Source organism: Pituophis catenifer, unplaced genomic scaffold (assembly GCF_029215685.1).
Source record: "Pituophis catenifer annectens isolate HBS135680 unplaced genomic scaffold, rPitCat1.0.hap2 SCAF_7, whole genome shotgun sequence".
In the NCBI taxonomy this organism is placed as follows: Eukaryota; Metazoa; Chordata; class Lepidosauria; order Squamata; family Colubridae; genus Pituophis; species Pituophis catenifer.
Window position 1 is genome coordinate 66151096 of NW_027256887.1, and position 25171 is coordinate 66176266.

The 25171-nt window shown below is 36.9% G+C and overlaps 1 protein-coding gene across 1 annotated transcript in view; it reads left to right on the plus strand.

Moving 5' to 3' along the window:
- Window positions 1-25171, plus strand: part of LARGE1 (LARGE xylosyl- and glucuronyltransferase 1) — a 381838-nt gene that overhangs the window by 87623 nt on the left and 269044 nt on the right. Inside the window, exon 2 of the mRNA XM_070947065.1 lies at window positions 12011-12194. Coding sequence (XP_070803166.1) covers window positions 12089-12194 — 106 coding nt within the window. The 5' untranslated portion in view covers window positions 12011-12088. The remainder of the gene's footprint in view (window positions 1-12010; window positions 12195-25171) is intronic.

The window sequence follows — 25171 nt, forward strand, 5'->3', positions numbered from 1 at the left end:
AACACCTTATGCAGACAGGTCTCGGCTCTGTCCACTATTTTGTGCTGTGGGTCTCGGGGGTCCCTCTGGGGTCGTCCCCTTATCCGCCTGTTTTTACGGGGGGCATCTAACCTGCGCCTGGGCCCGGTCCATAGGTATCCGTCCTGGGATTTGCCCTGTGTGCTTGACGCTTTGACTAGGGCCCTGTTTGAACCCCTCAGGGAGGTCGGGCTACGTTTTTTATCTTACAAGGTGGCGTTCTTACTGGCAATTACCTTTGCCAGGAGAATTTCGGAATTGGCAGCCCTCTCCATCAGGGCTGACCTCTGTGTTTTCCATTCTGACCGGGTAGTCAGGTTGGATCCCATGTTCCTTCCCAAACTTAACTCCCCGTATCACCGGGCTCAGGAACTGGTCCTCCCCAATTTTTGTCCCAATCCTTCCCATCCCTTAGAGCGGGCATGGCACAAGCTGGACGTGAGGAGATCCCTTCGGATCTACCTCCGTCGTACCTCTGAATTCCGGCGGACGGAGTCCCTCTTGGTCTCCTTCCAACCGGGTACGATGGGTCAAAAGGTGTCCCTTGTCACGGTGGGGCGCTGGATTAGGGCTACAATCGCCACAGCTTACGAATCCCAGGCTTTGCCTGTACCACCTCGAATTTTGGCACACTCCACCCGTAGTGCGGCCACCTCCGCAGCCTGGGCTACCCAGGCCTCGTTGGAGGAGATCTGCCAGGCGGCGGCTTGGGCTTCGCCCACCCCCTTCATCCGTCACTACCGAATCGATCAGTTCTCTTCGGCGGAGGCAGCCTTTGGACGCCGGGTATTGCAACAGGTTCATAGGACCTACGATCCCTCGGCCCGGTCTACTCCCTCCCTATAAGGTAACGGCTTTGGTATGTCCCGTTAGTGACCGGCGGACCCACTAGCAACGAGAATGGGCTTTGCCTTACCTGAAAGCCATTTCTGGTTGCGGTGGGTCCGCCGGTCATGCCCGCCCTGTTTATGCCCAGGCCGAGTTGCCTTGGTCCTGGGGTCCTTCTTTTCTTCTCTTTTAGCTCACCGTGTGGGTCTACTGCAAATTGTCTCTCATCTAAAAACTGGGAAGCAGAGATGGAGGAGGAGCTTCTCAACTAGTAGACCCGATCCGTCAGCATCGGAGAGCATTAACCTGTTAGTGACCGGCGGACCCACTGCAACCAGAAATGGCTTTCAGGTAAGGCAAAGCCCAGTTTACTGAAGATGAACAAATGTCTTCAAATTATAGTAGCAATGCCACTACTGAGTGAAACCTTTGCTTCTGAAAGTGAGTTTACTTCTTCTTATCTTCTGGCTTTCTTCAATCCCTTGTATTTGCTTCAAACTGGACTGATGATTTGCTTTCTCTTTTTTAACCCTGAATAATTTGTCATGAAAGCTTATTGTCAGTGTAATTGCTCTTTCAATACAGCATAAGTGTAGTCATTTTATGGAGATTTTTGTTGTTGGCTATTGTAAGAAGAGGATTAGAGTTAGAAGATTCTTCAGTTTTAAAAATCTTACATGTGTCTTAGATGTTATTTTAGGAGTTGAAGAAATCAGGAAGAAAGATTTTCTGTGGAAATACTGCTAAACCCCATTTTATATAGGAGTGCAGCCTCGGTCTTGTTTACATTTAGAATGGATGTTTTATCACCTGGAGAATTTAAATATATAGTTTATTTTAAAAGATGCTTTGATTTTTGCTGAGATTCCCAGACAATGCTTCGGTTTCTTGTGCAGTGGTTGGGCGAGAGTTTTTACAATAAGGCAAACTATGCTTTAAAAAAATACCCTTATAGGCAAGCTGATTAAGTACATGGAAAATTTTGACTTGGGTGTAAAGACTAATGAATGGAAGAAGAAATATTAGTGCTTTTCCATAAACTCTTAGTCAAACTTGAAATTTCTTGCAGTAAGACATAATGGTGCATTGTGGATATCTAAATTTTATTATTCTTAGCTTCTTTAGTTCTATAGTGGGTGGGAAGCTGTATTATATATCCATTTATAAAAATATGTTCCCATTGAAATGGCCAAGAGGTATTAATTTCATTAAATTATAAGGACAGATATTGTTCTACTGGGTTTGAGGGACATTTACATTCAGTTCCAATTAGTTCTTGATGTAACATCAAAACACAAAAAGCCTTGGTTAAATCAGATTCTCTGCTTCGGTTCTTGCATTTATTAAATAGTCCTATTCTCCTGGATTTTGTGTCTTGGTGTGTGTGTGTGTGTGTGTGTCTGTGTGTCTGTGTCTCTGTGTTAAATGGAACAACTTTTATATAGGAAATAATTGCATGTGTTAACATTTAATGGGAAAAATAATATATGTCTAACCAAAGAAAACAAATGTCAGTAAAGGTTTTGTAGGTATCTCATGGATTTAGTCAAGCTGAACTCATTTAATGAAGATATTGGATTGTGGCACAAACAGTCCTGAGCTTCTGTATCAGTTTTGTGGACAGAGAAATTTGCTGGACAATTTCTCCAGGGAATAAAGACATTATCTAACAATTGCTCAAAAGCAAGTCCCTTCCCTTAACAGTGACAGTAGCATCAGTACTCATGCCTTAGAGGGGGATTATCTTTATGATGTTTTCCCTTTAGATTTAATCCAAACGCGGTAAACTAGGGAGAATGCAGTGCTCCATCTATCTATCTATCTATCTATCTATCTATCTATCTATCTATCTATCCATCCATCCATCCATCCATCCATCCATCTATCATCTATATCTATTTATCTATTTATCTATATCTATCTATCAGAATGAATATCTGCAGGGATAGTAAGAAAGTAAGAAAGGGCAGGACTTCAATCAAATTGCAGCTGCCAGTAAATTAATAGTCAAATTAGATGGAATCATTTCACTTACATTTTAGAATAGAGCTATTGTAATATTCTTTTTCAAATCCCCACATCTGTTACTGACATGAAACCATAATGTTTCTCTTCTTGTTTAAATAATAAAGCTTTCTTTTTTCCTAATCAAATCTGAAGGAGGGGAAATAGAAACACTGTCTTTATATCATTGTAATAGTGTCATAAAAGATATTATATAAATAGGATAAAACTGTTGCTTCAATCATAGAGTACTTCTTAATTTAACTTATCCATTATTGCCTGTCTTGTATTGTGGAGTTCTTGGTCTCTTTGAGCTTGATGGTTTGCGTGCAGAAATTTCATTATCCACTAGGTAACATCTTCAATGCTAGAAGGGAGTGGAGTTTACTTTTTGTTTATATACAGTAGCTTTGCTCTGACAGTGTTCGTGAGGTTGCAGTTTATTCCTTGGTTATTCCTTGATTAGGCTATTGTCTACTTCTTGATTGACTGAGTTGTTAGTTCCTTGATCAGGGTATTGTTTATCTGGTGTATAAAAAAACCCACTTCCTTCTAGCACTGAAGATGTTAGCTAGTCAGGTAACAAAACATCTGCAAGCAAACAATCAAGCTCAGAGAGCATCAAAAGTCCACAGTCCAACCCTGAGCTACACGTATTCACTTCTATTGGTGTCTTGTGCTGATAATTCATAAGTTGGTGAGTTGAACAACAGACCATTTATGTTTAACTTGAGGATGACTGAGATGACCAACTTACATGGAGATACAGATTGAAGTGTCACCATTATGTGACACTAACTCCTGTTTTTGTTTTCTTTTTCTATTATCTTGGAGTGGTGGTAGGGATGTTAAAACTACATATGAGTATGTTGTAACTGAGAAAGTTAAGCTATTAGCGATCACCAAGTAGTGACTAAGAGGGCATGTTTCAGTGTTTGTTCAGAAGCATCTCTCTGCTGCCCTAAATAATTTTTTAGGCTTCCTCTGAGCCTGAGAAAAGATCTTGCTGATTTAGCAATAGCCCTTAGATGTATATACCACTTCATAGTGCTTTTACAGCCCTCTCTAAGCGGTTTACAGAGTCAGCATATTGCCCCCAACAATCTGGGTCCTCATTTTATCCACTTCGGAAGGATGGAAGGATGAGTCAACTTTGAGCCTGATGAGATTTGAACTGCTAAATTGCAGGCAGCCAGCAGGCAGCAGAAGTAGCCTGCAGTAATGTACTCTAACCACTGCACCACCTCGGCTCTGACTATTATTTAAGGATAATAGTCACTAAAATAAATGATGGACTCCTTAATGGACAGTAAAATCTGGCTTCTTTAATGAACGATATACAGGGACATGATGGCTTATTAAAGATATTGAGACCTGAGTGGTGCACTGCAGGGCGAGCCTTGGTAGTACAGGGGTTTAAGGCACCCTGTTATTAAGCTGGTTATTAAGACCAGCTGCCTGCAATTACTACAGGGTTTGAATCTCGCCAAGGCTCAAGGTTGACTCAGCCTTCCATCCTTTCTAAGGTAGGTAAATTGAGGACCCAGATTGTGGGGGCAATAAGCTGACTTTGTATAAAATATACAAAAGGATGAAGGCTATTGCTGAGCACATTGTAAGCCGCACTGAGTCTTCGGAGAAGGGCGGCATATAAATCAAATTAAAAAAAAAAAGTTACTTGCCCCAATTCCTGCCCACCTAGTAATTTGAAAGCATAAAAATGCAAGTAGATAAATAGGTACCACTTTGGTAGTAAGGTAACAGCGTTCCTTGAGCCTCGGCATCTAGTCATGCTGGCCACATGATCAGCATGATTTTCTTAACTAAGAAATGGAGATGAGCATCGACCCTTTTAATCAACAGTAAAGGGCTGCTGCTTGTGCAAGATCAAAACTATATCTTCTGAATAATTTTTGAAGTGTGAAGACCCCTAGCATATGTTTGTTTGGAAAGTGGATTGCCATCCAAATGCTCAAATCAGCATTTGAAGAGAGTTTTGAATCTAGCAATGCCAATAGTTATCCAAATCTTCGATAGATAGGGTGAGTGTAGTTCGCTCCAAACAACATGAATGCAGCAGAATATCCACATTATATAAAACCACTACTAACAAGCTACAGTGTTCTGCTTCAGAGCATGAAACAATGAAATATTTATTTTCACAGCACAAAGTTTAAATGGTGAAACTTGCTACCAGAAGATGAGTAGATGGCTGCCAATTTGAATAACTTTGAAAAATCAGAAAATTTCAGTGGTGGGTTTCTGTCAAGAGGGGTAATAAATGACTTCATAAAAATATCATTCTCAGCACTAGCATCTGGGGCACATGAAAGTATTTTCTGAGCGTATGGTAAGCATGTGCATGAGCTTCGTTTGCCTAAAGAGCACAGTATAAAGAAAAATGGGTTACTTTCAAAAGTTGTGGGAGCTCCAACACTGGAGGTTTTTAAGAAAAGATTGGACAACCATTTGTCTGAAATGGTATAGGATTTCCTACCTGACCAGGGATTAGACTAGAAAATCTCCAAGACTCCAATAACTCTGTTATTCTGTTATGGACTAGAAACTTGTGTTTCAAATTTAGTTGACTTAGTAATATTGAGTATAAAGGAGAATATTTCAGGATAGCGCAACAGGGTATGGAGAGTAACAAACTGGTGAGTACAAGCTAGAAACAGAAAACAGTTTCTATCTTTATGCCTTCTATCCATGGTATACCCAGAAAGAGGAGGGAGGGAAAGAAATTTCACTTTCCTTTTTTTTTTTTACTTTTTTGTTTGATAAAATCTAATTCATTGAGATTCAGAATTGACTTACTCTTGTGCGTCCCAATTTATTTTTTTGACAGGTTAATTTTGTTGCTGTAATTGGACATCCTGCATGCAGAAATTTTTTGGCTATGAGACCTTCATTTCTTTAGTCAGCTGTCAAATGATTTTGTTGAAGTCTGGATTTTTCTTAATTTTAAGAGTGTTTGAAAGGAGAACACTGGACTGTCTCCAGACTAGGTATATTAAAATCTGAAATCTTAAAGATATATCAATACAAACGATCAAAGAATTATAGAGATAGAAGAAACACTTTAGGCCAGTAAATCCAACTCCCTGCTTCAGACAGGAATGTGAATTAAATCATTCATGGAAAATGGTTTCTTAGCATCTGCTGGATCACTTAATTTAAAGGAGAATCCATTCTCTTTATGGATAACTGGTGCTTCTGCTTTTACTTTCTCCTATAACATTAAACCAGATTTTTCTTTCCTGTAAGATAACACCATTATTTTATGCCAAACCATGAATTGGTGATGCAATGTTAGAATGAAGTATTGCAGGCTAGTTCTGCCCACAGGCTGGAGTTTGATCCTGATGTGGCTCAAGGTTAACTTAGCCTTCCATCCTTCCAAGGTCAGTCAAATGAGGATCCAGATTGTTGGGGGCAATATGCTGACATTGTAAATGGCTTAGAGAGTGCTGTAAAATACTATGGAGCAGTATATAAGTCTAAGTCCTTATTGCTATTGCTATTTTCGGATGAGGGAGGAAACCCTCTCTGTGGCCTTCTCCGTGATGTCATTCAGGTACTAGAATTATGGTATTATATCATTCCCAGTCTTCTCTTTTCAGAGACAAACATACAACATACATCCTCTGATTATCCATCTGTCCTTTTTCTAAACTTCAGGTACTTAAAAATGTGATGCCTAGAACTGGACACAATAGTTGAATTGGTGTTTGATTAACACATAATAAATGGAGCAGTTATTTTCCATTGCAGTTGGGCAGGTATAATAAATTCGAATAAGTAAATTTCTTCTCTCAATGTCTTGTAAAATGGCTTTTCCATCAGTATGTTGTTTGTTATCAATTATTCCAATAATTGTAATAAATTATTTTTTTCTAAGTGTATGGCAATACAATAATATAATAACTATATCATCCTAGATCTGTATATTTTATTTTTGTTTCCTATCTAAAGAATTTGCATATCTCACTATGAACTTTGCTACTTTAAAAACCAATGTTACCCATTTCACTAAGGAAGCCCTCAACTTTCAACCACAGTTGAGCCCAAAATTTCTGTTGCAATTTGATAAGCATTCAACATTTCATCAATTTATTAATGTTAAAACAGGGACCAGAACTGAACTTCATAATACCTTGTTCAATACCTTCCTCAGTTTTACGAAGAACCAACCACTGATGAGTACTCTTGAAATACAATTTTTGAACCAATTGTATATCTACTAAACTGTCACACCATCCAGCCCTAGCTTACTAATTGGTAATGAAAGTGTCATGGCATTTGTGTCAGCTGTTTGCTAAGAAAAAGATGGTATGCTTAGAGCATTCTCGCAATATGTTAAGGAAATTATCCAATCAAAACAGGAGATAAGGTTAGTTTAACAAGACCTACTTTTGATAAATCTGTGCTGACATCTGGTAATTACTACATTGTGTTTAAAGCACTTAACAGATCAATTGCTTTAGGATCTACTCTAGAATCCTCCTAAATATTGATGTCAGGCTGTTGGGTAGTTTAGTTTATTCTATCGTGGAATGTTTTTTGACTAAACATTCATATTTGGTGTCAATGCTCAGAGTATAGGTAGTCCTTGATTTATGACCACAATTGGGACTGCAAAATTTGTTGTTAAGCAGTGTGGTTATTAAACGACGTATGACTTGACCGCATATAATTTTACAAACCTTTTGGTCATGGCCGGTAAATGATTTACCATGGTTGTTTAGCAAGACATCACATGACCACAGCTTGCAACCCTTCCTGCCAACTTCCCCATTGACTTTGCTTGTCAGAAGACAGCTGGGAAGATTGTAAATGGCAATGATGTGTAGGATGCTGAAATTTCCATAAATGTGAACCATTGCCAAGCACTTGGATCATAACCAAGTGATGGTTATAGCTTACTTTTTTCCAACCCCTTCATAACTTTGAACAGTTGCTAAACAAATGGTCATAAGTCAGTTACATCATATATTTTTTTTTCTAACAAATTATATATTAGCTACTAAAAGGTAATTCAGATCTATTGGAATTATTTTATGCTAAAGATATTTTATATGGTTTCTGGGATACCGTTATTCAGTTGTTATTCAGAATTGTGTATTTAGTTATTAATTTAACTCCAAATTCAGGAAATCTGGTTTCTACACCTCTTAACTATGATTTTAAAAGTAGTTTCTGCAGGACATAACAGAGACCTGCTTCACATCCTGTATTTAGTATAGAAGCAAATAATCTGAACAGATATGATTATATTCATTGTATGACAGCTCTGCAATTATGGTTTCTTAAAAAAGATCTTAATGGAAAGAAGTCTTGCTTAGCATTTTGGTACTGTCTTAAGATATAACAGAGGAAAGTTTCTTCAGTTAAATTATTAAAGGATTCCAATCATCAGGCTGCTTTTTATAAATCAAAGCAGTAGTTATCTACAAATATTGGAGATATTTGTAGATAACTGTCCCAAATCAAGGGATTACAGGGCCATAATATATATATTATATATTATATTAAATATATTAAATATGCATACACACACACACACACACACACACACACACACACACACATTTACATGTTAAGATTTTCAACCTTCAGTGTTAGCCATATTGTAATAGCCAGTTTACAAATGAGTTTTTATTGATCTCCACAAAATGTATACAATCTTCAGTTTAAGAAATAAAGAGGTATGATTTTGGCAATTGTATACACACATTTTTGGAGGTTATGTAATACCCTTTCTTTTAGAGGGCTATAGGCTGTGAAATGACCATTGCCTTCCTAATTGCATTGTGCTCTGCTAAATAATACATACACTGTTGGATTGCGGCACTTCAATTTGCTTCCTGTCTTTTAATTTATAAAGTGTTCAAAATATAAGAGTTTTAAATATAAGAATAAACTCCACTCTGGTTGAGGTTCTATGGGTTTCTCAAGAGAGTTTAAATGATATTTGGAGATATGTATTTTTTCTCTCTTATTTTTTCTTCTTCTGAGAGAATAGAAACACAGCATTATAAGACAAAAATACATGAAAAATCATAAGCTTAGATCCCTGAATTTATGTTATCTGTCTTGCTGCTATAAATGGCCAAGATGGAACATGCTATGGATAAGTTATATTTATATAGAAAACTGCTGAAAGCCATCTGAATATTCAGTTGAAAATGTAAGCTGAATTTCTGAATTGAGAAGACCTTTGCATGTAATCACAATTATAAATTTCCAGGTGACATCTTCCATTTGTGAATTTTCTTGACCTGAATATACTGATGTGAAATTTGAATTTTATCAGTATGTCTTTTTAAAACGTTATTGTGATTCTTTATATCAGTGCAGCTAATGTTCAATTGGTTCAGCACTGAAATGATTCAGCTGTACAGATTATCTTCCTTCTTTGTGACTTTGTCTTTTCTTTTGTGCCTCTTTTTTATTCTGTAAAAATTGAATATATTTAAAATTTGAAAGCAAGTCTATTTCTCCTTGTTTCCTCACATTTGTCTTGTAATCTCAGGAGTGATGTATGTCACCTGGTTAGAACAGTTAAGGAGTTAGCGAAAGTTCCTTAAAATTAACTGTGAATCTTGACTGTTTTCTGTAGAACTAATGGTGACAGTGCTAGCTCCTCGTAGATTTCTAACTAACATTCTGTAGTTTGTATATCTCATTTTTTATAGTATGTTTATCAACCAGGCAGTCAAATCTTCATTACGGGTAATATACCAGCATATTATAACATATTTAAAATTCATTGTTTTTATAATACATAACTCATTATTCTCTACTTTTAAAAAGGATGGTTGATATTCCTGTTTTTGATAAGTAGGAATAAGACTTCTGTAAGAGATTTTGTGAAATTTAATTAATGTATTTACAATTAACTGAGATTTGCATCTTCCATATATATGTTGCTGTTGTTGTTGAGTGGGGGGAAATGGAATCCAGTTATATCACAGTGATTGTACTGTTTGTTAACATTATTCCTGTTATCTTCAGCACTGAAGTTTTAAGGAAATTTGGAGCCAGCATCATACTGTTATTACTAATTAAAAATATCACCTTCAGCAAAAAGGAATAGGCATCAAGGCATAATTTTTTTCACATATTTCTTTTTTCCAAATTAAAATTTAAATGTTTATACTCACAGAAAATTAGAAATAGCATTTAGTTATAATTTCTATTCCTGCAATGAAGTGAATGTTACACAGCACAGTGAACATATCATAATAACAGATGAATGCAGTATTACTTGTTTTTCCATGTGAAAATTAGGCAAATAAAACATAGCTGCTGATGAAAAAAGGAGAATAAAGTCTACTAAAAATATTTATGGTTATGTGTAACATCTCTCTCCCTCTCTCTCTCTCCACTCTCTCTCTCTCTCTCTCTCTCTCTCTCTCTCTCTCTCTCTCTCTCTCTCTCTCTCTCTCTCTCTCTCTCGCATAAAATCTGAATCATACAATTGGCTACTCCTAATTTTGAATGTGTAAGAATTTAGTATTACAAATTTTGCTGCATTTTCCAATTTCAGTATTAAATCTTTCCTTTATAAAAGGAAAGTGCTGTGTGATTCTCTGACAATGGCATAGAGATTAAATGGAACAAAAGAGGTATTTGTTAAATATTAGATTAATTATTTAAATTCTCTATGGAACTTTAGCACTATTAAATCTTTGCTTTCCAAAGCTGTGCTCATTGTATATATTCTCAGCGTTTAGGAAGATTTTTAATTACAGTTTTGAATCTAGACTTGTGAACAAGAGAATACACTTTCCTTTTTGTATGCGAATGCTGCAATTGTAATATTCATTGTATATCTTGAAAGATAATATTTATATTAATCATTGAATCATAACATTTTGATTTGGCCTAGATCCTGCCTTCAGATTCTTGAAGAAAGGAAATAATAATGAAATTTATTTTTCAAGAATAATTAAGAGTTGTTACTGATAAGTGAAATGCAAAAATCTTCCTCTGACTTAAAATCATTAGTAGGTAAATGAATAGCAGATATTTGTAGTTTTTCTTTCTCAATCTGTGGTTGGTATAACATGGTATGAAATCTGAATAGAGATTATATTATCACTTAATTATAAGTATTGTAATTAAGGACATGTGAAGGAAATGTGCTGCATGCCTTGATTAATATTATTTATTTCATTAAAGGTCATTAAATATTAGACAAGGGTAGTGATACTTTAGCTATGGGAGATAACTTCAAAATAGCCAATTGACAATATTCTCCTTGTTAATTTTTCAGGGTTTTTTTTCTTACTGTTCTTGATATCATTCTTGAAATTATTCCACTTTCTTTGACTTGAACCCCAAATCCACTGTGTCTAATTTCAATAATGAAATTAATTTGTTTTTAAAATCATATTTCCTTCAATAGGTTGCTTTATTTATTCAATGTATACAACTGAATGTGAAATTAACAATAACAGAAACTATGTTTTGCTTTCATATATTAGTTTGACTACTGCCATTTTTAGAAAACAAGAGGAATGGTTAAAGTTAGGAATTTAAAACATAGAAGTTAAACCAAGAAGGCTTTGTGTCAAATTTCTTTTAATCCAAGTTTCCTTAATTATCAAGCTAGTGTTGGTAGGAAATAATGCTAAGAACCAATCTATCCAATTTCAAAGCCATTTTGCAACTGTATAACAGCAATTTGACTTTATCACTACATGACACACAAGAATAATCTTAGCAAGAATACAGCAAAAGTTCTTTCTAACTACATGTCCCATATGTTTGCCAACTCTTACTTTCATTTACAGATATTCAGAAGGTTACTTATATACTGGAAAGTGGTAAAAATAAAATGGCTTTTGTGGGACAATATTATTATTCCCATTACTGTTCGCTATAGTTTCTGTTTCTTTATTGTTGTTTTAAATAAAACATGTGGTATCCGAGCTAGTATCATACACTATAGATTTATGCTCTTTCATCATGCACGTAAGGCACACATTTACATTTCTTACTTTTACAGTGCATTGACTCTGGACTGGGTTTTGCAGCATGCATGGCTGTTTTTTAATCTTAGTTTTTCAGGGGCTATGAAAAAAGTCTGATTTTTTTTTGAAATGAGAAAGTGCTAAACTGCATAGATTACATTACTTTCTCTTGCTTTCAGATAATATGTGGGAGACTATGGACTCCATGCTTCCGACATAGGAACAGGACCAGGTTGGGAAGCTTCACTTCAGAGAGAATGCTGGGAATTTGCAGAGGGCGACGGAAATTCCTGGCTGCCTCTCTGACTCTGCTATTCGTTCCTGCTATAACCTGGATTTACCTGTTTGCCGGGAGCTTTGAAGGTAAGAAAGAAAACCTGCTTGATGTTAGAGTCTGGGGATTGGTGAGTTCAATAATTTTCATCACTGTCACTTCAGATCTAGTAGCCTTGAGACAGATTGGATGAAGTTATTCCCTCTCCTGTTTTCCTCATCTCCTAAGGGACTAGGAAGAGGAGAGGAACTGTCTTTGCATAGCTGTGACACTGTCAATATCTATATTCTTGATCATCAAGTTGGTTCACTCCTGTGGGTGTACTTGTTATGAGAACCGAAGTATACATTGATTTATTAACAGCTTAGGCTGATTTTTCTCCAACTGACAATTTGGAACAAGTATTTCAGCAATTAACTCTGAAGCTTTGAAAGGAAGATATGATATCTGTACATTTCTGCCTTATTTACTTATTTATTTATGTGTGTACACAGCTGTCCCTGTAAAGGCAGTTTCAGAACTGATGGCAATGTAGTTGAAAGCAATCTTCATGAGTTTTTGATATAAACATTGTGCATGAGACGTAGTTATTTATGTCTGTATTTTTAGTTGTTTTCAAGGGAACAGCTGTATTTTTATTATTATAATTTATTTAGTTTTAATGCTCAAAAAAGCTCAACCAAAGCTGTCATGGCATAGGAAATATCCTCTCATGTTTGAATGATTTCTTATTTCCTGTATTAAGCCTTCACAATTTCTTAGTGATTTTTTTGTTTGTTTTATGAATTTCAGGAAAATGGTTTAGCTCAATGGGAGCATTTTTATTTTACCAGCCATAGCTTCCCCACAAATACTCCATTCCTTTTCTTCTTTCCTTGGCCACATACTTTTTCCTCCCTGCACTGTGAATGTTTACATGTTATGTTCAATTAAACCATGGCAACATCTAATGTTTGTGTAGTATTATTTTAAGCAGACTGTGTTTTTCTATTGTTGTGACTTAGATGAAGTTCAGAGCACATTTAATGACCAATTCATGCAAAACTCCACGTAATCCCAAGGGGTTCACATATTTTTTCTTGCAACTGTATATCTTTAAGAAACCTAAATGAATTGGCTATACAGTTATGTGGTAATTTGTAAATAGAGTGGAGCTAGGCAGTTTTGATGAAAGAAAAAAAAACATTTTTGATCACACTCATCAAAAATAAAATACACACATAGACACACAATTTATGTTTTATTGACATCTAATTGCTGTTAATAAATAGCTACTTATTTCCACTACTACTAAGAAGAAAAATGCTATATCCAAGCTTCTTTATCTAATCAGTACAGGGAGTGAAACCTATATAGCAAACACCTACTATTTCCAGGTTAGTGAGAATTATTACTCAAAAAAAATAAAAATAAAATAATGATCTTGAAAAAATAGCTAAATATCCATTTATCCTTACCAATCTGGTTTCAGGCATGGCCACAGCACGGAAACGGCATTGGTCGCCCTAGTAAATGATCTCTGGCGGGCCAGGGATGGGGGTTGCTCCTCCATCCTGGTCCTTCTTGACCTCTCAGTGGCGTTCGATACCATCGACCATGGTATCCTGCTGCAGCGGCTCAGGGGGATAGGGTTAGGAGGCACTGTTCTACAGTGGTTCTCCTCCTATCTCTCGGGCTGTCTGCAGTCTGTCTGGGGGTCAGGGATCTCCCCAGAGGCCTCTCACTTGTGGGGTGCCTCAGGGCTCAGTTCTCTCCCCTCTGCTTTTTAACATCTATATGAAACTGCTGGGTGAGATCATCCGTGGTTTTGGGGTGAGGTATCATCAATATGCTGATGATACCCAGCTTTACATTTCCACCCCTGACCACCCTAGGGATGCCCTTTCCGTGATGTCCCACTGCCTGGAAGCGGTGCTGGTTTGGATGGGGAGGAACAGGCTTAGACTCAACCCTTCCAAGACTGAGTGGCTGTGGATGCCGGCATCCTGGAATCTGGAAGTTCCATCCTTAATGATCGGAGGTGAAACCCTTGTTCCCTCCGATAGGGTCCGCAACTTGGGTGTCCTCCTGGATTCTCGGCTGTCCTTAGATGACCATCTGACGGCCGTAACCAGGGGGGCTTTCGCACAGGTCCGTCTTGTGCACCAGTTGCGCCCGTTCCTAGACCGGGATGCCCTCGCCACGGTCACTCATGCCCTTGTCACCTCTAGGTTGGACTACTGTAACACCCTCTACATGGGGCTGCCCTTAGGATGTGTCCAGAGGCTTCAGCTAGTCCAAAATGCAGCCGCGCGGGTAGTTACGGGGACGTCTAGATACTCCCGTGTAACACCTCTCCTGCGTGAGCTGCACTGGCTATCGGTGGCACTCCGGATACGTTTCAAGGTGCTGGTGCTCACCTATAAAGCCCTTCATGGCTTAGGCCCGGAGTACTTGCAGGACCATCTCCAGCCGTTCTCCCATCGTCCTGTGCACTCTCACAGAGTCTGCCTCCTCAGGGTGCCGTCAGCCAAACAATGTCGGCTGATGACCCCCAAGGGGAGGGCATTCTCTGTGGGAGCCCCGACCCTCTGGAATGGATTGCCCACTGAGCTCAGGACAGCCCCCGACCTTCTTTCCTTCCGCTGCGAGCTGAAGACGTGGCTCTTCCGCCAATTAAACTGATCTGTTTGGGGGTACACTGGTATAATTTTAAATCGTTTTTTAACTGGGTTATTGATTTTAATTTTGTATTGTATTGTGATTTGTATTGAAGTTGTCATTTTGTAAGCCGCCTTGAGTCCCTAGGGAGAAAGGCGGCATATAAATCGCAATAAATAAATAAATAAATAAACAAACTTGAAAATACAAGAGAATAAGTCTGTAATTTAAATCCTCAACCAGAGAATATAGACTCTAATTGCTATATATTGCTATTGCTAGCTCTTCAGCTGTAGTTGTCTTTTTATTTTATTTTATTTTATTATTATTTTTATCAAATCAATATGGCCACCCATTTCATGAATATGACTCTGGGTGGTATACAATTAATTGAACAATTAAAAATAACATTTTAAGCCCTTAGCAATTACAAAAAAAAAATATTAAGAAAACCATGGGAGAGTAAATTCAAGGTCTTACATGTAATAAGCCATTTCATGGGCTTCCCACTTCCATGGTATCCCCAAGCCTGTTGACAAAACCAAGTTTTAAAGGATTTCCAGAAAATCAGTAAAATCAGGGGCAATTTCATCTCAGAGGATGGGGATGATGACATGACAGGAGAGCTGTTATGGTTCAGAAATATCATCTTCTTGGGTGATGGTGATGGAACTTCACAACTGATGAGATCTCTAACATGCTCCTTCTGCCAGACCTGATGTAAAGAGGGAGAGTTAGTCCCTCAAATAAACCAGCCCAAACTATGTAGGGCTTTAAAGGTCAAAAAGGGAAACCAAAAAAATGGAGAAAATGAAAAAAGAAGCAGTGTTTATGTACATATACTGTAAATGAGTATGCGTTTTCAAGCAGAGTATTCAACTCTGACCACGGAAAAAATTCATCAGTCTTTTCATTATGGTAATAACAGGTCATAAGCAGAGATCAAACACGTCATCAGTTGAAGATTGTACATTGAGTGACATTGATTTGCCATTACAAAATAATAAATTGTTTCAGGATCCAATCTGAGCTGGTCACTGGGACCAAAGGTTTAGTCTTTCAAATCTTCAGACTTGTGCTGGAGCCCTTCCTCAGAGCTCCAGCATGGGTCTGAAACCTTTGAAAAACTAAACCTCAGGTCCTGGTGATCCAGATTAGATCCTGCAACATTATCCTGGGACACATATTTACTTTCATTTGTGAATGAAATGAACACACACACACACACACACACACACTCTTAACACTTTAAAACTATTAGCATATTTAAATCTTATTCTTTCCAAAGACATACTACCAAATATATGGCTATTAAATGAAAATTATTGTATGAACAATTATTGTATGTTACACACACACACACACGTAATCATTTTACACTTCCAGCATAGCATCCAATAAGGAAGCCTCCTAAGTGTGTGTTAGTATAATGCATAGCTGTTCTAATTGCTGAGAGGTGGGTAACATTATGTTGGCTTCTAAGATAGTTTCTGTATTAGAAATCCTAGTTTTCTTAAAAGGATAGAATGTGTTTTTTGGCTAAAATGTGGTTTCTTCTGCCATATTGGACAGAATATGCCAGATCTAACTTCTACTATCTTCATGGAATTCTGATGTGATTTAGACTAGACTAATGTACACCTGCTATATCTTATCAAAGATGACAAGCAGGACTATGTGAAAGCTGCAATTGATTGTGGGTAGTTGAGATCACTATGGTAATGACTTTGGCATATGGAAAATTGAAATTGAAAATCTAAAAGAAGTAAAGAATTAAAATCATGAATTGCATGTCTGTGAAACTAAAAAACAGGGATGGCGTAATAGAACTGAATGAAGATTGTCTGATCCTCTGTTATGAAGTTGGTGAATCCATGCAATAAATAAATTGTCTGGTTGTTAGAGATAAAAAGGTTGATCCATCATGTGTCAACTTTGCAAAAATTAATTCCATGTTGAGACTTATTACAGAAAGAATAAAAAATAAAAAAAGCAATACCTTAGTGCTTTTAGAGACTTTCAGTTGGACTCCTGAAATATACTTTCTGATTTTCTGTCCTGCATTAGGACAGAATGTAAAATGATGCAATTTCAGGACCTTCCAGGACCTTGGAAGTTGTACTTCCAAGAAAGGTTTCTCATGGCCAGAGAGACATAAAAAAGAATACTCAAGTCAGAACAGACAATGAACAACTTATACATCAGCAATTATGCTTTGAGGCACAAAGGTGACCAGTCACATAGAATTGCAAGTAACAGACTTCTCTTACATAAATAAGCTGTCATGCAGACATACTAGAAATTATAACCAACCTGCTCTTATGGAACTGGTCCTGAGACTTAACGATTACATACTATGAACCAGGAATCATTTTGGAATCTAGCCATATACAATAATGATAATAAATTAATGAACTGTGATGTGCCACAAGTCTGTTCAGGTTAATTGAGTCAAAAACCTTAATTCAACTATTGCTTATCCAATTTGATCTGGCCACAAGGTCATCCCGGCATGCTGTATATTCTTACTGAACCATAATTCCCAGGTGCCTTCCTTTCAAACAAGCACTTTTATAATGCCTTGCTTATTCAGCCTGCTGACAATAGTGTTTAGATAGGCTGTGAAATTACATCTCAGTCTCGAATAGAGAATCTTAGGTTAGAGTGATTGACTCTGGCATCAGTCCCGTGCTTTTGACTGAAGTGGAGAGGGCTAGATGGATGGGATCATCTGAATCCTCTTTTTCCTCTGAGGAGTCTAACGTGGCCAAGTTTTATGAAGCTTGAAAAGGATATTGTAGAGCCAGAAAAAGTACAAAATAATGGTAGCCAAAATTATCCATTCTTCTATTAAAAAAAGATACCACTTAGGAAAAAAAGCAATCAGGAAAACTCATGCATAGTTTAGATAAAAATAATAAATAGAAGACTTTTTTTCTGTCTTAATGTTACAATCCAGGTACATCCAATGAAATTGAATGATGGGAGATGATAAAAAGGATCTCTGTTCTAAATAATGTGTGCTGAAAACTATGAATTTCTACATCATAAAATATATTGCAGTCACCACCTGAGGAATTTCAAAGGAAGCTTAAACAGATGCATGGAAGATAAGAATTTTAATAGCTAACAGTCGTAATGGCTATATATTAACTTCAGGATCAAAGGCTGGGTGCATTTCAACAAAAATGCAAACAGGAGGATGCTAGTGTATTCACGTCCTATTTGTTCATTCTTGATAGATATTCCTGAAATAGAATTGTGGATCAAATAGGCCTTTGGTTTAAGCCAGCATTGATAGCTCATTTTATTTTCTGTCCAGAATCTCCTGCCAGCTACTTCTACTGAAGATCCAAATTATACACTTATGATGAGAAAAGGATAAAAAAATTCTGCTTGAGAGAGCCCTCGAGGGACAAATGTAGATACTCTCTGTAAAAAAACCCCACAAGCTTAATAGTAATCAATTTGAGCAAAAGCAATGAATTACCGACCATCAAAGAAAATCAAGTGGGGTGAGGGAGGAGAGGTTTGAATCATGCTGGTCTCCGTGTCCAGTTCCAATAAAGGAAGTCAGGCATGATCAAAGCAGGCTCTATCTGCTAGAAAGTGTAAGTACGGTAAACAAAGACATGGTAAAAGGAATAGCAAGAAATAGAACCTTGAACAGTTTTACGTTAGTCTGATAAGCTGAAGTCCTTGTTTATTAAAATGATGAAGAATGTTCTTCCTGCAATTTTGTAAAACCTCTTTTTTTCTACAAAAGAGCTGCAGCCTCTTATAAGTAGTATCCAAGATCTGTAGTATAGTCAAATCTATCTTTTTTGAAGGACCCTGCTTGTAATATTTATTTATTTTATTTATTTATTTTATTTAATTTATATGCCGCCCTATCTCCAATGGACTCATATTAAATATTAAAGGACTCTTGCCTGATTTTTGCCATCTCAGATTTCTATGAAGATAAAAGATGGAATTTTTTTCTCTTTCTTAGGATGGTGGAATGCTAGGTGGGCACAAGAGCGGGTTTCAAAACCTGTCACTACTGGTTCGCTCGTGGGCACGTGTGCGCATGCGTGACTCTTCTGCACATGCGCAGAAGCATCCAGGCAGGTGGGCGGAGCCTCCTGCCACCTCCACTACCAGTTCGCCCGATCTGGGGTGAACCGGTAGCAACCCACTACTGGGTGGCCACTGAACAGAGTACTGCTGAACATTTACTTTACTGGATACATGTTGACCCAAGAGACAGAATCTGGTTGAATGAAAACAATAGTGTAAAAGTGTTATCCCTTTAAAGAGCCTCAGCTTCCCCCATATAGTTTCCATTTTACCAGCATTCCTAATATGAAGCTCCCTCTCTTCTTAAAAGGAGAAAATGACAGCATTAATCTAATTATTTCCCATCTTCATTCCCCAAAATCTTATATTTCAAGTATAGATAATCCCATCTTTCAGTTCCTTGAGGCAGTTACCAGTCTGAAACCTAAGTGTCACTCAACAGGAAGCTGAATCTTGAGTGAGTGGAAAGTAGATTACAATCAAATAATGCTGAGATTGCAGCAGTGTGAGATTTGTCCAGGTTTGAATCTCCTGCCTATTGAACTATGATTTAAACTGCTGCAGCTTCATACTTTGCATGGAGAAAATCACAGCTCTTAACATCTTCACGAAAAGCTGAGGAAGATTCCTGTCTGATGTTTCCAATGAGCTGCTATTTGTTTTGCTTAAATTGTCAAAAATGTTTGAAAACTATCTTTGGGAAACTATCCAGATTTTAGTTGGGGTTTTTTTTTTTATGAATTGATCAGTCTTTCTTGTTTATTTTTAACATTAATAACCTGACTGATTTAATTCATTTTCATGTAGTCAGAAACTGATACAATAAATATCTAAAATACCCAATAAACATTTTCACTTTTTAAAAACAAACTTTTGTTGAATTTTGGGTGAATATATGGACAAACTTATTTTGTCAGTTAAAGCTTGGGAGAAAAGGTATCTGCTTTTGAATGATAGACATCCATTTACAATTACCACCATGCCATTTTGTATCTTTGGCCAGTATTACAACTAATTCAATATCATCATTCAGTTGAATTCTGCTATGTCTTCTGGCAACATAGTTTGAAATCTATTTTCAATGAAAGCATTGGATAGGATAATAAGAAATAGGTAGGATAATAAGTGAAAATGAGCAGCTCTGCAATGATTCTCCTTGTTTGGAATATACTACTTTAATGAACTTCTAAATGTGAATTATGGTCAGAACTTCACCAGAATCTTGATCATAAATTTGTTCATCAGAGTAAAACAAGGATTATCTCCCAAATAAAATTGTATTTTTGCAATGTAACCTGGCGACCTTATGCTCATCATTCATTTTTCAGTTGCTCCAATAGCACTCTTTAAGGAGGCTTCTATCTTTCAACCTATTCAGATTGCACCAGTATTAATTAACAAAATGGAAAAGCGTGAACAAGCTCTGCATACCTCTTCCTCCACCTTCCCAATTGTTTTCATGTATTCTGTTGTTGCAACTAAGAACTGGTTTTTGGTTCAGAGAACTCCAGCTGTTGACCTTTAATGTATGAGATAACTGAACATTAAGCACTAATTAAATCTGCCCCAGGTTATAAACCTGCATTATGGTAACAACCAATGATTTAATAATCTCAGCTTTTTCCTTTTTGCAGAGGTGGCTACTTTATGCAGAGGTTAGGGTGATTTATATTTTTCTAATGCAAACTCAGTATCTCAACAACCAAAGGAGATGAAATTGTCTCATATGATTAACTAACATTTTGGGGAAAAAAGGAAATAGTAAAACTTGAAAAAGAGAATGAATCTGATTCCCTGGTGAATAATATGCAATACTTGAATGAGCTGTAAAAACCAAACTAGTTGTGGTTTTTGTTAAATTGAGAGAGGAGGTCAGAAAACGTAATGATATTAAAACCAAAATCTGATTTTTGTCCCTTTAGAACCTGTCTGTGCCAAATGTGACTCACCAATACATGCCTACTGAGACCTGAACCCCGTATCAGTTTTGTCATCTCAGACAAATTGCAAATACAAATACTTGGTTGGACCTCTGGTGCATTGCTTTAAGTATAGTGTGGTAGCTTGCTTTAGGAAAAAATAATCTGTTCCACCTCCAGGATTTATAATAAATTTATCAAGCTGCCTTACCAAGCTTGTATTAAATGAGATCATCCTGGCTCATTATCAAATTAAGTACAAATGTGCTGTCTTCAGTTTTAATTTAGCAAAATGTGCGGACCGAAACAAGAGCCACTTTGGTGAATTAAATAATGCATTAGACTAGAATGTAGGAGACTGTGTTCCAGTCCTTCCTTAGGCACAAAGGGAGCTGGGTAACTTTGGTATAGTCACACTCTCAACCCTAGGAAAATGTCAGTGGCAAACCACTTTTGAAAAAGTTACAATGATAACAGCAGGGACCTGCCCAGATATCAAGGGTGACTTGAAGATATGAAAAATAAAATAATGACTTTAATCATGCAGTTCATTCTGAAGTCCCAGACATCAACTATTTCTGTCCTCTATTAAAAGGTATTTACAACAAATTTTGGACACCTATATTGGACTTGCCCTAGGTCAGGGGTCTCCAACCTTGGCAACTTTAAGCCTGGAGGACTTCAACTCTAAGAATTCCTCAGCCAGCAAAGCAAAGCTTTGCCAAGGTTGGAGACCCCTGCTCTAGGTAAACTGTTGCGCTTCCAGTGAAATAGAAACTGTCCCTATTTATCAGTCAATTTAATTGTAATGCATATTCATGTAAATGTACCATATTTTTCAATGATAGTCCTGCAAACCAGGGGTGAAATGCTCCCGGTTTGGACCGGATCGCCCGATCCTGTAGTAATGGAGGCAGGTGGTTCGGAGAACCGGTAGCAAAAATCCCTGCACCACCTTCCCCCCCCATGCCCAGCTGAGCCGCGCGATCATCAGAGGCTTCTTTTTTATTTTTAAAAGCATTTTTTCTACAACCTCTTTGGCAGAAAAAAATGCTTTTAAAAGTAAAAAAAAAAAAAAGCCTCTGATGATTGTGCGGCTCAGCTGCGATCGTCAGAAGCTTTTAAAAGTATTTTTTCTATAACCTCTTCGGCTGAAGAGGTTGTAAAAAAAATGCTTTTAAAAGCCTCTGACGATCCCAGCTGAGTTGCCTGATCGGCAGAGGCTTTTAAAAGAAAAAAAAGCCTCTGATGATCAGGCAACTCAGCTGGGATCGTCAGAGCCTTTTTAAAAGAAAAAAGGCCTCTGCCGATCAGGCAACTCAGCTGGGATCATCAGAGCCTTTTAAAAGCATTTTTTTACAATCTCTTCACCGAAGAGGTTGTAGAAAAATGGTTTGAAAAGTAAAAGAAAAAAGTTGGCCACGCCCACCCAGTCACATTACCCCCCCCCCCCCCCACCAAGCCATGCCCACAGAACCGGTAGTAACAACTTTTAGATTTCACCACTGCTGCAAACTAAAATGGAATAGAAGAGAAATACATAATTAACTTCTCATTTTAATAAGGGAGCACACCAATACTTTATCAGTGAAAATTATTTTTTTTCTGACTGTTCAAGTAAAACATCTATAATAAGATTTAAAATGAAAAGAATCTTCAGATGAGAGTGACTCGAACAGTTCAAAACTGCTCTTTAACATGACAGGCAACTTTGCAAATAAGAATTTAATTTCATCACATAATACTATCTGTGTATTAGGTTCTCCAAATAAATGCAATTAATGTAGAAGAAATTATATTTACTGCTTATATTTTATGCATTAAGAATTTAAAGTGTTTTATCCTTTAAAATGTTTGCATCATGAACACATTAATGCAAAACACAGTTTTAATTATTTAAAGTGTGTAAACTGCTGGTGTCATGCAGGGTGACTTCATTGAAATAGCATTATCTGAACAAAGCTTTGCAAATATGAGTAAACAGATGATAAATATCAAGATGCTTTTTATAGTTTATGTAGCTATTCCCTTGCTACTCTCCTAGTTCTTATTTAATCTCAACAACATTCAGGACTTTAGTTTAATTAGTGCTACCCACTACTTTTTGGAAGAAAATTGTATCCACACAAACTTTGCTACCCACTCTACCTAACACTATCCTGTCATGGCGGCAATGTTGGGAAATTATACAAGCATCAATGTGGAAATTAGGAACAGGGATAGCAAATTATTCCAGCTTTATTTTCATCCCAACATATTTGTCCAACTGATGGGACAACATCCATCATAATGTTGGGCTGGAAGAGGAAACAGTTTTGACAGAAGTCTTGTCAGTTGTGGTCATGTGTCAAAATGTGCTGTGATTTTACACGTGTGTTTTGTACAGATATATTCAAGGAGAAATTGGTTGTCATTTCCCACAACCCTTGGTCTACAATGTTCAGGCTGACCCAGGATTTCAAGCTTGAGACTGGCTTGGAGATCAGTCAGGTGCAAGGAAGGAGTCCATTTTGAAAGAATTTGACTTTTTCTACTGCCCAAAGCAGTAGGCCCTGGGAGGAGATGGGGGGCGGCATTCATACTGGTCTAACATAGCCAATAAATTCTCCCCCCCCCACACACACACACACAATAGGAAGACTATGTTTGCCACTTTGAGTTATTTATAAAAAATAATAAAAGCAGGAAAACAAATAAATATGAGCACACTACTGATAGAATGAATGAAAACATACGTGATATTCTTTCACTGCAAAACTGTGGTGAGATGAGAGGAAAACAAGTATAATTAAGGACAATTTAAGGCTGTTTCAGGTATGGAGTAGGAATCGGATGTTAAAAGGACTCATCAGAAAAAAAGAAGCTGTTGAGCAGATTTCTCTCATATTTAATTCTAAATGAGGAAAAGTTCATAGAGATAAATTAGATTACAATATTGGCCCCAATGTTCATTGTCTTTTATGGATGACTGAATATTTGAAATAAAGCTTCTCAAGACAAATCAGATAGGAGTCCTTTTCATTCTTCTTAGTGCTTGTTTTAACATCCCTACATTTTTCTCTTCTATATCTCCACTTCTCTTACTATTGTGCTTACCCTATAAACTCTTCAAAAAAGAAAACAGTAGGGCAAGTCCCATACCTTCACCATAATTCCTACCCTGGGAAAGAAGACTTTGGTAGTGGTAAAATTGAAACTGAATGGGTGGACAACTGCTAACATGTGGTCAAATCCAATCTGGGTTTATCAGATTAAATGAAGTCTTCATTTAACTAGGCCAGTCATTTTCAATATATGAATTGGGACTGCAGAAAGTTAAAGAAGATAACTGAGCTATGGACAACTTGTAACTAAAAAACTAGTACTTTTTCTTCGTTAAATTAATATGAAAACTGAATATTAGTTGGCCTTCTAGCCCCAAATTGCTACTTATGATAAATTGCTAGCATTTCACCATTTTCCTGCATTGTACTTCAAAGGCTGGATTGTAAGGTAGCTTCTCAAAGGAATTATTATAGATCATAAAGTGTTTCATATTATCTGGAGTACACATTTCTATCTCTGTGTACATAATTTCTGTTTCCAGCAGCTTTAGCATATGTTATTTGAGCTCTTGCTAATATGCAGAGAAGTGAGTAAATCTGCACATGTATTTGATTTTACTTCTTGTGAAAAATCATTTTGTGAATATTTAGTTAGTTTTTTTCAAATTGTTATATTGCCAGCTCCTAGCATATAATATCTAAAGTGCAATAATATTATCGATTAAAATGTACACAGTATTTTACAAAAGTCTTGTCTGAGATTTTTTTGAAGTTGTTTAAACTCAAGTTTCAGGTAACACTCAGAAATCTTTCTGTGAGTCAACCACATTATACAAGATATTACTCTTTTATACAGGTCATTTGAATGACGTCATAGTTGCAGTCTATTAGTTGGGTGCTATTTCATAATTGAAAAAAATATTCCTGTTTGGGACAAGAAAGAGCACCAGGCTGACTCAATGCTAATTGTAGAACTTGTGCTTAACTCACTTATAAGACATGATATGGATAGTTTTATGGTTGTATCTTAGAAGGAAAACATTTTTTTAACACTTGGAAAAAATTAGTGTTAATGGTTATGGATCTTTTCTCTGTGGACCAACAACACGGATTAAAATTTCCATTCCATAAGAGAAATCTTTCCCTTCCTCACTGCCCATTGTCACCAAATAACAAGCTTTGGCAACTCACTTGCACAGGCATCTTCGGGATGATTAATAATCTGAATTCACAGACTCACTCCTTTTTATTTCTTTCTTCATTCCTACTGAATTTTGTCAATGTAACTCGGAATTGAAAACCACTGTCAAGAAAGAAAAGAAGGATGTCTTTCCTTCATGCAAAGTTGTCACATCAACTGATATTTTTGCTGGAACTGGATAAATTAAATCAAGACAGCTG